This window comes from Agelaius phoeniceus, chromosome 24, assembly GCF_051311805.1.
Source record: "Agelaius phoeniceus isolate bAgePho1 chromosome 24, bAgePho1.hap1, whole genome shotgun sequence".
Classification (NCBI taxonomy): domain Eukaryota; kingdom Metazoa; phylum Chordata; class Aves; order Passeriformes; family Icteridae; genus Agelaius; species Agelaius phoeniceus.
The window spans coordinates 3,932,797-3,948,664 of record NC_135288.1 but is presented as its reverse complement, the minus strand read 5'-3'; the positions used below and the strand labels follow the sequence as shown (position 1 = coordinate 3,948,664).

The 15,868-nt window shown below is 39.6% G+C and overlaps 1 protein-coding gene across 1 annotated transcript in view; it reads right to left on the bottom strand.

The window, feature by feature from the left end:
* The window catches only part of PRDM2 (PR/SET domain 2), a 65,194-nt gene that overhangs the window by 33,303 nt on the left and 16,023 nt on the right, over positions 1-15,868 (bottom strand). The window contains exons 5-6 of the mRNA XM_054647744.2: positions 13,939-14,091; positions 7,737-7,863 (exon numbers count right to left, since the gene is read on the bottom strand). Coding sequence (XP_054503719.2) covers positions 7,737-7,863; positions 13,939-14,091 — 280 coding nt within the window. The remainder of the gene's footprint in view (positions 1-7,736; positions 7,864-13,938; positions 14,092-15,868) is intronic.

Below are 15,868 nucleotides of genomic sequence, written 5' to 3'. Positions count from 1 at the left end.
CCACTGCACCATAAATTACATGGGACATCTGCAGGTAAGGCCTCAGTATAAAATATTCCCTGTAAATAATGCAAGTAAAATAAATGGTCAATGCACAATTATGGTAAATTGCAATAAAAAGTTTAGTACAACTAATGATACAAAATTACATTAATTCTGATCTAATGGTTTTGAGAAGATGATGCATTAAAAAAATCTAGAGGAAGGCAAGAGAAATTAAGAGCTACACAAGATTCTTACTACAAGAACTTAAAGCCCTCCCTAAATAAAAGATGGCTCAAGCAGGAGGCCAATAAAATAAGAATACACTGAAAGTCAAGAACTGACTTTACCTTGCATCCACCACAATCCCCAGAGCCTCCAACTGGGAAACAAACACTGAAGGGGGAGATTGCACAGGAGGGTCAGGAAACCACAGAAAGAGCAGCAGTGGCTGGAAAAGGCTTGGGTAAACGTGAGGGAACACAAACCAAGCAAGAAAGGATTATTCATGTGAGCAAAAGTCACCAGATTTACTGAGCTGTAAGGCAGGCTGCTCCTTGAGCTTGTTCTCTTATATTCTACAAGCAACAGCCAACTCTAAATCACTAAATGTTGATTTAGGAATAGAACACATCAGTACTTGTTTGGCTCTGGAAAACTCTGCCTACTCTACTCTGCAGGAATTCATCCCCTTCCTATTTTGGAACAAATCCTCCAAATCTATCTCAAAGCTCTTCCCTAAAAAAGCAATCACCAAATTTTCTCCACATCTTCTATATAGAAGTGTTTAAACAATTCTATGAGTCAGGAGAAAATGGTCTAGTCTAAGAAATTCTAGGAAAATCCCAATACAATGAATATTTCTACAAGGAAACCAGTATTTCAATAGCAACTGAGGAACTTATTTTCAGGAAAATCAAAACAGTATTTACTAAGAAAGGAGGAGAATAATTTCCAAATGCAGTGGATTATTTTAAAAAAATAGCAGTGAAATATCAAACAGCTTTTCTTCCAGGTCGTTCCTTGCTTCAAAGCTAATCCTGATCAACTGGAAGAAAAAATTGATTAATAACAGAAAGTTGCCTGGTGCTTTATTTCACTTCCCACTGTGGACTATGTAACTGAAGACAGCATTAGCAAATTTGCTGGGAAATGCCCCAACTGTGGTCTAGATATATTTTACTTTTTTAACTTGAGAAAAGCAGTCTAAGGAAGTGTGACTGAAAATGCAAAAAGTATGAAAAAAATCCAGAACTCTTTAGAATCTGAGCTACCAAACAACCCAAGAATTGTTATTCTGTTAGGTAACTACATACATCTGCTTTGAGCAGAACTAAGTTAGTAGCTGGAAATACAACTTGTAACACCCATGAAGGCCAGATTGTTATTTTAAGTCAAACACAAAAACGCCCCAGAGATAAAGTAACAGTGTGTGCAAGGTGCTTGCAGTACTTCCAGAAGTTTATACTTGGAAACACAGAGTTTAAGGAGCCAACACAGCAATTCAGGGCTGAATTTTCTGATTTTCTTAAATACAGGTAATTTATTTTTTAATTCCTGAAATGAAGGCTTATTTTCTCTCATTCTTAAATCCTAGGCTGGAGCAGGGCTGGAATGAGTGACACCAACTCCACTTGGCTGTTCTGAAAGGCCAGAGCAGCTGTCCCAGGAACTGGGGGCACTGCTGCAGAGGTGAAGATGGGAATTTAAAGAAATACAATGTCCCTTTGAAAGGCCCCACTTATGGGGGTTAAAAGAAAACTGAACTGCTTGGAAGATCTCAAATACTTGAGTCACTCTCCAGACAGATGCTTCTATGGGAGATATGGTCCCTTGACATCCCAAATGGTGCTTCTGAGCTGGAGCTGTATAACCCTTATTGTAAATCAATGTGATTGGGGAAATCAAAGTCAATTCCACTTTCAGACTTCGTTCCAGATGATCTTGATGACCTCTTCCCTCCTCCACTGTCTTTTCCCAGTCATTGGTTAGGAAATTTTGAAGCCTTGAGCTCCTATCTGAGTTTTTAATAAATTTATTGGAAGTAGAGCTTAGATCACAATATCATTTCATGATGCCCTTGCTACAAATGTACAGCTTGCACATCCCTCTATAAGCTACATTCCAACTCACACACAATCATTTTTCTCACAAGCTCTTTTCTGTTCAGAAACAAACTTTTAAATTAGTCCAAGTACAAACCTAATAAATTTGGGTAACTTAAAGAACAGACAATCACTTGACCATGATTTCCATTTGGGATGACATCCAGATGGCAATACAAGGCCTACCTTTTATAAACAGGGTGCATGTTTATGACACTCTCATGTACAGCTAATTATTTGGAACTACATGAGAATGCCTAAGAAATTATTAACAAAAAAATAAAAACTGCAAGGATTTCTACTATCTCAGAATTGAACCTGCTGATTTTATCCCTACATGTTCATGCTCCCCATGAGCAGCACTTTGACACTGTTTCAGCAACAGTCACACTTTCAGACAAGAGCAAAAACACTGTAACTTTTAGGATGACACAGTTTATTTACATGTGGGAAGCAGAAGCCTGAAGTTGCACTTTGCATTCACCTGATAGAAACCAAGGCACAATGATTGCTTGTAACAGCCAATAACTGATTTTCATTCACCCATTTTCACCTCACACTGCCTCTGGGTCAGTTGTTATAAGTACAGTTCATGTTCTGCCTGAAGCCCAGTAAGAACCATGGGAAGCAGCAACATTAGTAACAGAACCATTGAAGGTAACAAAGCTTTAAAAGATTTATTAGAATGGTTTGAGGTTTTAGAACCTCACTGAACAATCACCAGGGGCTGTCCAGGACACAGGTGACCCTGGTGCAGGTGCTTTGCCTGCACTACAATAGCAAAATATTTCAGGAGTTGACACAACTGAGGCTGAGAGGTCACTTGGTTTCAGAAGCCACTCCAGCTGCATTATGCAGCAGGTGCTTCTGAAGAATGAAATGGAAGATTTTCCCCCCATGGAGAGGGTGAGGCAGCAGTGCAGCTCCCAGGAGCTCCTGCAGCTCCCACTGAGAGCCCCAGGGCAGCAGGGGAACACAGCGAGGGCCTGAGCAGCTCCAGAGACAGAAACAAGCACGGGGAAACAAAACTCTGACCTCTTCTCTCCCCTAAAAAGGGTATTCTAGAGGAATTACCCCAAGCATGGAGCAAGACAAGCTTTCATCCTGAGCAACATCAGCATCTTCCTCCCTTCAAAACCAGACTTTTGATCTGCCACATAACCCACAACAGACATGAGATTTTAGCCTGGTTTGATCATACTTTGGAGCCTATGCAGCCTTAAAGCAGAATACAGCCTGATAAAAACACTGGATATTTTTATGTATGACAATTGATTAATGACCATCTTCTCCTTAAAAAAAATACTTTAGCTACTGAAAAGTTACTTCTTTTCAGAAAGACTGAGTCTGAAACCAGAGGCTTCATGTGCTCTGTTGATGTTACTGCTCAGTGCTACAAATTATTCCTGTCATATGAAAAGGAAGAAACACCTGGATGACACAATAAAAAATCCACACTACTTCTCTCAAGGACACATGAACCCAACCTGCAAAGTGAACCCAAGCTGTTCTCTTTTAAATTCCTTAGAAGGAGAATTAATGAAAGATCTGCGCTAATGCATTTGATTGAGCAAATTTCCCTACAAGCTTGGCAGGCAGCACATTAACTACAACCTGGGAGAAACAATGATAAACATTTAACAAAAAAATGTCAGAAAATGCAAAAGAAACAAAAAAACTTAATCTCAGCTATTGTTGGCCATGCACTGGCAGCTGCTGGCTCTGAACTGTGTATTAAGGCAGCAATAACAGCTTGGTTCTGATAAAAATCTGTGATGGTACCCAGCTTCAAATTCAGGTTTTCCTGTTTGGGGTTGCATTCCCATCCCTCTGAGCACCTTGCCATCCTACTGAATTTCTTTCTACATCTCAAATGCACCTTAGGAACATCCCACATTGTTCCAATGTATGAAAACAAATGCAATGAGTGCCTTTTTCCTCCAGGATTCCTGAGCTGCTGTGCATGGTAGGAGGAAGATGTAGGAGATTTATTCCAGCTAAGAAAAGCTACAGCCAAGCCAGGCAGGAGCCATCAAACAAACACCTGGGGACTATAAAGCAATTTGAATGCAGAACACAAACCCAAAAACATGAATGCAGAACACAAGCCCAAAAACATGAATGCAGAACACAAGCCCAAAAACATGCAGGAGGGAGATGGGGACCTGGAGGAAATGCCAGGTGCCAGCCTAGATCCAGCTCAAGGAGATGATGGGCCTTGTGCCAGGGACCACAGGGCAGCTCAAGGCCAGGGGGAGCAGCTCTGTGGGCACCTCCAGGCTCTGCTAACTCAGCCTGACTCCCAGCACAGAGCACTCCAGCCTTCACCCAGAGAGGGGATTCCTCCTGCAACATGAACATGGGACAGCAGTGAAAGCCTCCCTGGCTGACAATGGGGTAAAAGAGCCCATTTTTAATGCCTGTGGAATGAGCACCTCCTCTGCCAAGGGTTCATTACACACATGGCAGAACAAGGGGATTTGTCAAATGAGAAATATCTAAATCTAACCTAAACTATCTAATATCTAACTTATGTGCAAGCATAAGACCTAAGCTGCATTAAAAATTCAAAAGGATATTTGTTTTACTGAATACACACTAATTAGGAGTTTTATCTAATAACTACATGGTCTGTGTCATTAAATCATAATATACCTCCCAAATCATGTCTTGTCTAGTCATTCCTAAGGTGTTGAACTGTCACTTTACTTTTCTAGGCACACTCATCCACAGTTATTAGAATTTAGCAATTCTTACTTGGTTGTATTTTCTTCTAATATAAGACAACAGTGTGCAACATAGGCCAAAATAAAATTTAAAAATAATGACATGGTCTGTGTCATAATACACCTCTCAAATAATGTCTTGTCTAGTCATTCCTAAGGTATTGAACTGTCACTTTACTTTTCCAGAAAATGTGTTCCTAAAGGACACATTCATTAACAGTTGTTAGAATTGAACAATTCTTCCTTGGTTATATTTTCTTCTCAATATGTAAGACAACAGTGTGCAACATAGGCCAAAACAAAATTTAAAAATTTTATAGATCTGTTTAGGTCACTAATGAATTCAAATTTCACAATCCTCAGGAGGAGCTCCTCTCTAGCAAGTTTCTTAAATTGCTATTTAATTCAAATATTACCTTCTACTGACTCCCAATTTTTCACATGCATAAAGTTAAATCACAAAAAAATCATTCTCCTCCTATCCCTTTGTATCATATAATCAGAACTATGTATTTTTAATTTAATTAATTTTCAATCATGTTCATCATGATTTCCCTTATTTCCCCAAATCTCAAGTCTAGGGTTAAGAAGCTTCCCCATCCAAGGATGCAGCTGAATCTACAAAAGCAGAGATATGAGTAGAAACCATTCTGGAATCCTCACTGCAGCTACTGCTATGAAATCTGCAGGGAAAAGAAGTGTATATTTCTTGAAAAAAGATTGCTGTGAATTGCAAATATTAACAGATGTTACTACAAACACTAAAAAGCAGAGAGTAAATGCAAAGTAAAAAAAATTCCAATGAAACCTGTGAAAAACAGAACTATAAAATTTCAAAATATCCAATGAATTGCCTTTTCATTTTAGAGCTGAAACTTTAATCTAACAATTTATATCAACTAAATACTAAGAATTTGGTCTTTCTGCTTCATGAAACAAGAGTATAACTCCATAAATAGATTATTCTTGGTAATTCTCAAATACTTCATGAATATTGTGCTTGGAGTTGGTTTTTGCTGGGTTCCTTTTTATTCAATAATTGCGAGCCTTGGTAAGGAGCTTGTGTTTATAAAAAGGGGGAAAAGATTTAATGCTCCCAATTATGAAATCTGTAAAATCCATAACAGTTAAAACACAAAACCCACAAAAGAGCACAAAATCAAAACCCAGAAACCAAATTAGTTTACTGGTATATTTACCTATAACTTCATGAATGCAAATCAAACTTTTATGCCATGAAAAATTACCTCAGAAATTATTCTGTCTGGCTTTTCTGATTTATCATATAATCAAATTCTTGCAGGTTGTTTTTCTTGCCTTTCAGGTAAATCATAGGCACACAAATTCCATGTGCTAAGATAATGCATATTTGGGAAAAAAACGTAATCCAGCCTGTAATTTACCAAGTGCTTCCTATATATGTGCTAAATATGCTTTTTCATGATAAAATAAAAATCAGTGCTTGAATTTCAGTTTGTATTTCCTTAACCTATGGATTACTATTCAAAATAACTAATTGTGCTGCACTACAGTCCCCCCTCCTCAATCTCAAATAAAATACTCACACAATAACTGTTTTCAATATCTGAGTTACCTTGTTTCCAACCTGAATTCCAGTCATCTGCACTACCTGTAAGATCAGGCTCTAAATTTTAAGTTTAAAAAATTATAATGATGCTTCTTAAAATATTATCTTTCTTTGGTTCATTTGTAGCTTCCAGAGAATACCAAAATGTACATACTCCCATGCAAGAGGAATTGATACATCTGTGCTGCAACTGAATATTTCCTTTTTTATATCTAGTCCCTGTAACTCAAGGCTTTGTTGTGATTTTGGCCTAAAACATTAGGCAAAATGTCAGTTATATAAGGCCACGCGTGGAGGCACACGCACTCTAAAAAACCCTGCTGCTGAATTAGTAATGGAAAAAATAATGGATGTCTGCTCCAACATACATATTCACAGAGGGAATAATGCGTTTATACCACCCCAAACTCTGTCCCACCCTCCCTCCTCGGCCGAAGTCAGCCAGGAGCAGCCATTCCCATTTCTGCGAAATTCCAGAACCAGCAAATCGGCCTAGAAATAACAAGAAATTAAAAACCGCAGGGAAAGAACAGAAGGAGAATTCTTCATTTGGCTGGACTAAAGTACCCCAAACCCGGGCTCAGCCTCCCTTTCCCAAAGGATCGGAGCGGGCCCAGGCTCGGCTCCCCGACCTCCACAGCGGGACCGCCCCGGGCTCGGCTCCGCTGCCCAAGGAGAGAGCGCGGCGGCCGCGGGCTCGGGCTCCCAGGGAGGGATCGGGGCACCCCGGGCTCAGCTCCCAGGGAGGGATCGGGGCAGCCCGGGCTCAGCCTCCCAGGGAGGGATCGGGGCACCCCGGGCTCAGCCCGCTTGGCTAGAGAAGGATCGGGGCGGCCCAGGAATCCGCTCCTTTTCCCAAGGAGGGATCGGGGCATTCAGAGCTCAGCCCACTTTCCGGGAGAGGGATCGGGGCACCCCGAGCTCAGCCTTCTCCTCCCGCATGTGAAAAGCGGCCCCGAGCTCCGCTCGTTCTCCCAGTGAGGGATCGGGGCACCCCGAGCTCCGCTCGCTCTCCCAGGCAGGAATCGGGCCGGCCCCAAGCTCCGCTCGCTTTCCCGAGGAGGCACCGCGGCTGCGGCGGGCTCGGCCCCGGCCCCACACGGGATCGCAGCGGCTGCCGCGGCCCCGCGGGCGGAGCGGGCCGTTCTCCCTGCCCGCCGCCGCCTCTCCCAACTTTTCCAGCCGCAACTTCCACGTTCCGCCCGCGGCGCCGCCGGCCGGGCCGCGCCGGGCCGGGCCCTCCCCACCCTCCTGTCTCGGGCCGCGGAAGGTCACGGCGGCCGCAGGCTGGGCTGCTCCGCGCGCTGGCGGCGGCGGGGCCGGTGCGCTCCGTACCTCTGCGGGCCTTCGGGGAGTGCCGGCGGCTGCGGGCGCTCGCTCGCTCCTCCTCGATCGCGGCCGCTATCGCCGGGTCGTCCTCGCCATTGTACCACACCAACAGCTCCTCTCCCGCCGCGATTGGCTGCCGGGACACAACACAGGGCGCGCGGCCAATCAGAGCGCGCGTTGTTGGCGGGGCGGGGAGCGGCCGCGGCGGCGCCCACGGCGCTGCTCCCGCCGAGCCTCGAGGGCGCCGCCCCGCGCGCCCCCTGCCGGGCGGAGGGCGCAGCGCAGGGAGCGCCCCGGGCCGCGCCGGGCACATGGAGAACAGCAGCGAGCAACGAAAACAGCCAAAAACAACCAAAAACAACCCAAAACCACCCAGAAACAACCCCAAAACCTCTCTCACACACACAGAACAGCAGCGAGCAACGAAAACAGCCAAAAAGAGCCAAAAACAACCCAAAACCACCCAGAAACAACCCCAAAACCTCTCACACACACACGGAACAGCAGCGAGCAACCAAAACAGCCAGAAACAACCCAAAACCAACCCAAAAACTAACCCAAAACCTCACACACACACACGGAACAGCAGCAAGCAACCAAAACAGCCAAAAACACTCAAAACAACCCAACATCAACCCCAAAACCAACCCAAAACTCATCATCAACTGTAACACACACACACGGAACAGCACTGAGCAACCAAAACAGCCAAAAATAACCCCAAAAACACCCCAAAAACCAACCCCGAAACAACCCAAAGCCAACCCCAAAACTCATAATGGACTGTAACACACACACACACACACAACAGCACCCAACACACAAAACAACCCAAAACTACCCCCAAAACACCCAAAAACCTCATCATGGACTGTAACACACATACACACACAGCACTGAAACACCCCAAAAACAAACAACCCCAAAACCTCCTCATGGATTGTAACACACACACAACAACCCCCAGAACACCAAATATCCTTAAAAAAAACACCCTCAAAAAATCCACAGGAAAACACAGAAAAACTCCATAAAAGTAACAAGATCAAAGACCAGAAAAATACCAAAATAAAAGATAAACCCTAAAAATGGCAAAAAAAAAGAGACATGATAAAAATCAGAAAAAAAAGTCAAAATCAGAAAAAAAAGTCAAAATCAGAAAAAAACCCCAAAAATCACAAATAGCCCTGGCCCTCTGATCATCAAACCCAAATTTCCCCTCTTTCTATTTGTATCCATTGCTCTTTGGCCCAACTACAGTTCCTGAGGTAATATTAATACAGTTTTAGTTAATATTACTGTAGTTAATATAGTCTTTGTATTAATAATTCATACTTTGGTGTTGTTGTTGTTATTATTTTTTGCATGAACCTTCCAGCTGTAATGTCCCAAATTGTGGTTTTTCCTCAAATAGTGACACTGATTTAAATCCCAGTGCTCACTTCTCTGGATATTCACTGTTAATTCTTTCCAGAGAGCAGCCATGTTGGGACAAACACACCTATCTCATACAAAGCTTTAAATAACATTAATTAATTATAATATAATAATAAGTTACTACTGCTCAGGCAGCCACTACAGCTGGGACAAATTCTAAAGATCCAGGAAAAGACTGTCACAGTGGGTTAATGGGAATACAGATAATTACAATATGTTTAATAAATCCACTTCACCACAAAAATCAAAGGTTTGCTTGCCATTCCAAATTGATTATTTCTATTCTTTTTAATCAGGTTTTTTTAAAAAAATCACAGACTAAATCAGTCAAATGGGCATCACTGCAAATGCTACTCATACTCCCAGCACTGCCAACAAAAGAAACTCCATTGATCAGTTCATTTCCCACACTCCCTAAAATATCAGACTCCAAGTAGCAAATCCCCAAGCTGCCAGACTGAAGATTTTAATTTTTTACATCTTCCTCATTGTTTCTCCATTTCCTGAAGCATTTTACCCAAAACCAAGAAAAATTTAAATGCCTTAACTTCAATTCCCCTCTCTCAGGGTTAAGGAACACAGGGCTGGTGGAGACCAGATCCTATTTTCAGTCAGGAGCAAAGGAGGTCCTCAGATTGTTATTTCCAGTCTGAAGCCAATTTTGTATCAAGAAGAAAATTAGGATTTCTTTCTTCTACAGCCCATTTTTAGTGGGTCTCACAGCACATGACAGAGGTGATAATTATCATCATACCCCCAGACACTGGAATAACAAGAGGTGCAAGATCCCAACAGCCAAGGGAAGAGTAAGTTATAACATAGGCAAAGCCTATGGCTTGGCTTCCTTGAGCTCCAGAGGCCTGATAGGATAAATAGAGGCAAAATTATTTGCATGGCCTTGGAGCTGGTGAGCAGCAAGGAATGCAGCAGGGTTGTCTGATGCAAAAAAAACCCCCTTATCATCTAAAAAAATCCAAAGATCTGGGTGAGGTTTCAGGCAATGCAAACACAGGGTGGTAATGAACTCATAATTTGTTGGCTGCATGGCTGGAGCTAACATTGAACTTGATGAATTTAGTTTTGTTGAGACTGCTCTAGAATCTCAAATTAAGCCCTCTAACCTTGTACTTCTAAAATGAGCTGCAGCAGCAGCTTCAAAACCAGACAATGAAAGCTGCTCCCTCACAGAGCAGGACTGCACTGAGCAGGTGCCACTTGTACCCCCCTCTTCCTCCTCGTGACACCCTCGAGTCACAGCTCCAGAACCCAACCTCCTCCAAACTGCTCCCTACACATCCTTGGTGTCAGTGGCAGCCTGGCTAAACAGGTATGAATTTTGGGGAGGTTGATTAGGTTAATAATCCCCACACATATTTTTGTGCTTTTTGTTTTAACTGCAACATTCAACTGTCCTTAATCTGAGTATTTCCTGTTCAAAAGTTGTTATTTTCAAGGGTAATATCCCAACAAGTTATTAACCTAACCTAAGTAACCTCAGAGGTTCTAGCACAGATTGTCTAAAATTCAATTAATTGAGCACATTCAAGCACTCTAATGTGCCTTGTACAGACTGAGATAAGCATTTGCCTGCCCAGCCTCATCAGTTTCTGTTTTTCACCACAGACACAGCATTTTACTGTGATATTGTGCTTCTGCACCTGGGGGTGGCCTCATCTCACCACACATGACCCAAGTGAGCAGTCTGACATGTACCTGAGTGAATCTTTCACTCTCTATAACCTTACATTTTGTTGCTCTCTCCCATGTACCAGGGAGGATCCTGAGGTGTTTTAAACCTGTTGGGCAGAACAGTCTTCCAAAAACAAATTAATTTCATTTTTAATCAGGGAGAGTTTCATAGCCAAGCTTCTTCAGAAGACTTTGAAACTGAGTTTTTACTTTATTTTACTTTTTATAGAACTCAAGTTTTGTCCTGTGTGCAGAACAACACCACAGAGAGAGCTCCTCCCATGAGCAGAGGCAGGAAGAGCTGAAACTGCATCACGAGTTTAAGCTGCTCCCTGCAATATCACAGCCCTCACACAGGAACCCTGGGGAAAGCAGATGCAAAGCAGCTTAAAAACACTCTCAGCCCTTCAGCAAAGATGAAGATGGAAGAGAAAAACATTTGCTTGTGCTCACTCACAAATTCTATTCCATCCCATGACTATTCATTGAAAGCAGGGAACTGGGAAGTTAAAGCTCCACAGTTCTGAGGAGGTTCTGCACCAAGTAAATTTGGAGTTTGTTATTTCAGCAATAAGGCTTGGAAATCAGCCTGTTTAATTGACAAATTAAAAACCTACAAAAAGCTAAATAAATACTGATAAAGTTCTGGAATGGCTGCCCAGGGAGGTGGTGGAGTCCCCATCCCTGGGGGTGTTTAACAAAGCCTGGATGTGGCACTGGGTGCCAGGGTTGAGTTGAGTTGTTAGGGCTGGGTTGGACTCCATGATCTTCCAACCTTGTGTGATTCTGTAATTCTGTAAAGGAAACCTCAGGAAAAATAATACCCCATGACTTTACTTTCAATGCTTCAGAACAAAATTACACACAAGCCACTTGAATTCTCCTTTGGGGGTAAATAAAACCTGTGCTGCTTATTTGTCAGTAAGTGGAACTCCCCTAAATTTCTGAATTATGATAAAGATCAGGAAAGAACCATGTGTTCATATCTGGGCTGGTAAATTTACAGCAGGTTTGAAATAGCAGTGTAGAGATCCTAACATTATATGCAAAAGATAAGGACATTTACAATGTTCTTTATTCTATGCCTTCCTTTGTTTCAGTTAGCAGTAAGGTGTGACTGGGATAAAATTCATCAAATTGCAAGAGACAACAGTCAAAGGATATTCCAGTGCTGAGACAAGGTATTTGTTATTCTGTCAGCAGTGCTCAGCCTCTTTTAGCAGTACAGTTATTTTCTGAAGTGCAGTATGACCCATCAAATAAACAAATTTGAAATATGTGAATGCTTGTCTCTGCCAGGACTGAAACTTTTGCAGAAAAGATTCAAGGAGAAGTTTAAAATGTCAGAGTGACTCCAAAAGCACACCTGTACTAATGAGCTAGTGGGACTGTGGGCAAAGGCAGAAGAAATCCAAGTAAAGTGTCTAGAGAGAAATCAAGGCTGGCCTCAGAGCTGTACAGAGCTCTGTGAATAAATTCAGAGCCTGCAGCCTCTGTGAATAAACCCTGCAGAGAAGTCACCAGTCTGGCTGGCAAGAGTGAACCTCTACTTGGATACAAAGTTCAGAAAATGTTTAGAACGCCCAAAAATATTTTAAATAAAAACTAAGTCAAGCTACACACACTCGCTGCTAGGAGGTCTTGATCAGGGATTCAAGAAATACTTTAGAGCTACAATATTCTTAACATGCTCCACCATTATAGTTAAACCAGTTTTTTTCTTGATTTGGGAGATAAAATGCTCCAGGAATTACACCCTTCTCCCTGCCTTCCCCTCACTCCCTGAACAAAACCAAAATGGTATAAAACCATGAGAAATAGTTTCATGGAGCTACCTATAGAAGTGTCTTGACAGCCAAACTTTGTCAAATGATGCACAGACCATAAAAATAACTGATTACTGCAAAAACATCCTCAGCAGGAGTCTTGGTATCTACAAAAACAGAACAATATTTTATATACTGAGTAGTTTATTGTTCTAGTGTGTATCAAATTTGGTGCTACAGCAATTACCCAATAAGATAGACTTTGTGTCAAAACATCCAGTAGTTTAACAGTAAATCTGATGTCAAATGCATTGGCAGATAAGAATTTATTAATGTCAAATGCATTGGCAGATAAGAATTTATACCAATGATGTGTAGCATTTGCAGTGTCTTAAACATGTTTCCTAAAACGTTTCAAACTCTGTTTAATATAAATATATATATAAATAGTGTATATATATATATTATATAAATAGTAATATATATTTTTAAATATAGTTAATGTTTTAAATATAACTATAAATAGTTATATATAAATAGTAATATATATTTATATATTTATATAATATATATATTTTATATACATATATTTTATATATATTTTATATATATATAATATATAAATAGTAATATATATCTATTACTGTTTATATATATTTATATATATATAAATAGTAATATATATTTTTAAATATAGCTAATATTTTAAATATAACTATAAATAGTAATATATATTTTATATATATAAATAGTAATATATATTTTTAAATATAGTTAATATTTTAAATATAACTATAAATAGTAATATATATTTTATATATATAAATAGTAATATATTTATATATTTATATAATATATATATTTTATATACATATATTTTTATATATATTTTATATATATTTTATATATATATAATATAAATAGTAATATATATCTATTACTGTTTATATATATTTATATAGATATAAATAGTAATATATATTTATATATTTATATAATATATATATTTTTATATACATATATTTTTATATATATTTTATATATATTTTATATATATATTATATATATATTTTATATATATATAATATAAATAGTAATATATATCTATTACTGTTTATATATATTTATATAGATATAAATAGTAATATATATTTATATATTTATATAATATATATTTATATATTTTTTTATATATATAATATATATTTTTTTACTTATATATATATATAAAGAAAAAAGTTTTTTAATAAAGCAGAATCAAAAGAATGAATAATAAAAGACAACAAACAAAGCAGCAGCTGTCCAGCCAGAGCTACCTTTAAACTCTTGTAGTAAATGGTCCTGTTGATCTCCAGGGGGAAGAGGTTCTGCTCCTTGCCCGAGCGCGCCCAGTTGATGTAGCGCAGCCAGTTGCCCTTCTCTGGGTCGGTGGCATCCACACACATCCAGCCCAAGTTGGGGTAATACACCTGTGGGACAGACACAGGGACACCTGCTCACAGCACAGCACTGAAGTGTGGCATCCTCTGAATCCTGGCCCCTCAGGTGGAGGGAAGACATTTTGTGCTGTTCTTGAAGATAAGGAAAGCCCCCTCAGGAAAGCTGTCAGTGGGTATTTTTCCTTTTCTCTTTTTCTAAAAGTCCAAAAATCATAGGCACACAAATTCCATGTACTAAGATAATGCATATTTGGGAAAAAAAAGTAATCCAGCCTGTAATTTACCGAGTGCTTCCTATATATGTGCTAAATATGCTTTTTCATGATAAAATAAAAATCAGTGCTTGAATTTCAGTTTGTATTTCCTTAACCTATGGATTACTATTCAAAATAACTAATTGTGATGCACTACAGTCCCCCCTCCTCAATCTCAAATAAAATACACAATAACTGTTTTCAATATCTGAGTTACCTTGTTTCCAATCTGAATTCCAGCCATCTGCACTACCTGTAAGATCAGGCTCTACATTTTAAGTTTAAAAAATTATAATGATGCTTCTTAAAATAATATCTTTCTTTGGTTCATTTGTAGCTTCCAGAGAATACCAAAATGTACATACTCCCATGCAAGAGGAATTGATACATCTGTGCTGCAACTGAATATTTCCTTTTTTATATCAAGTCCCTGTAACTCAAGGCTTTGTTGTGATTTTGGCCTAAAACATTAGGCAAAATGTCAGTTATATAAGGCCAAAAATCTACAATGTTGTAAATTTTATTTTCTGATACTTTACAAGTAATTCCAAAGCCTTTCAAACTGTTCTCCAATTTTGATCTTTTGTACACTTCTACAACAGCTTAGAAAAACCTCTGCTTAATAAATTCTTTTTTTTTGGTGCTGATTATACTGTTGATTAAATGAAATAGAATTTCATCAATAGAAGTTTGAATAAATGCACAACCATCTTAGTTTCTTTCCAAGTAAACAGAAAACATCTCTCTTACTTAAACTATTCCAGCATGGATTTCATCAGCTGACTTTTGAAAGAATGTTCACCAGCACACCCAGCCCTTGCAATATGAAAGCATAAACAGTGTCCCAGGTGAGACTGCAAAAGAAATTCTTTTGGTTAAAATGGAAGAGAAGGGCCAAAGAATGCTGTGGGAGAGCTAAACAGATATGGAATATATGTCTAAATGTAGTTACTGATTACTTATATATAGATTTTTTAATGTACATATATGTATATAGGTATGTACAACTGTACTGTGTTTTTATATTGTTTTATTATGTCTTTTCCATAAACCAAAATACTTTTTGGCTTTTCTAATTTATAGAATATTACAGTCTCACTTACAGAACAGTGTTTAAAGGCCTTGAGCACAGTGAGAAAGAAAATAGCTCCAACTCCTCTCCATAACACTGTGTCTTGAAGTGATTCCTGTACCTACAACAAAACCCACTCAGCACAGCTGTGCCAGTCACTCTGAAGCAGCATTTTCCTCCTTTTCAGACACTTGTTCTCACTTTCCCAACTGTGGCTTTTCACCAGTAGAAAAGGAAAATATGTTCTCTCCTCAGATACAGAGGCATGTACTGACACCCACAACCAGTGTTTTTCACAATGAGCCTCTGGTATGCCAGTTCAAAACCATTAAAAGTGACTGGAGATGCCAGTTTTTGAAGCCTTATTTTTTTTCAGAATGATTTGACTAAAGAAGCAAATGGAACACTTGTGGAAAAGGTTGCTCCCCAAGCTGAGTGTCCATATACTGAACTGCTCCTACACACCACCATCCTTCTACAA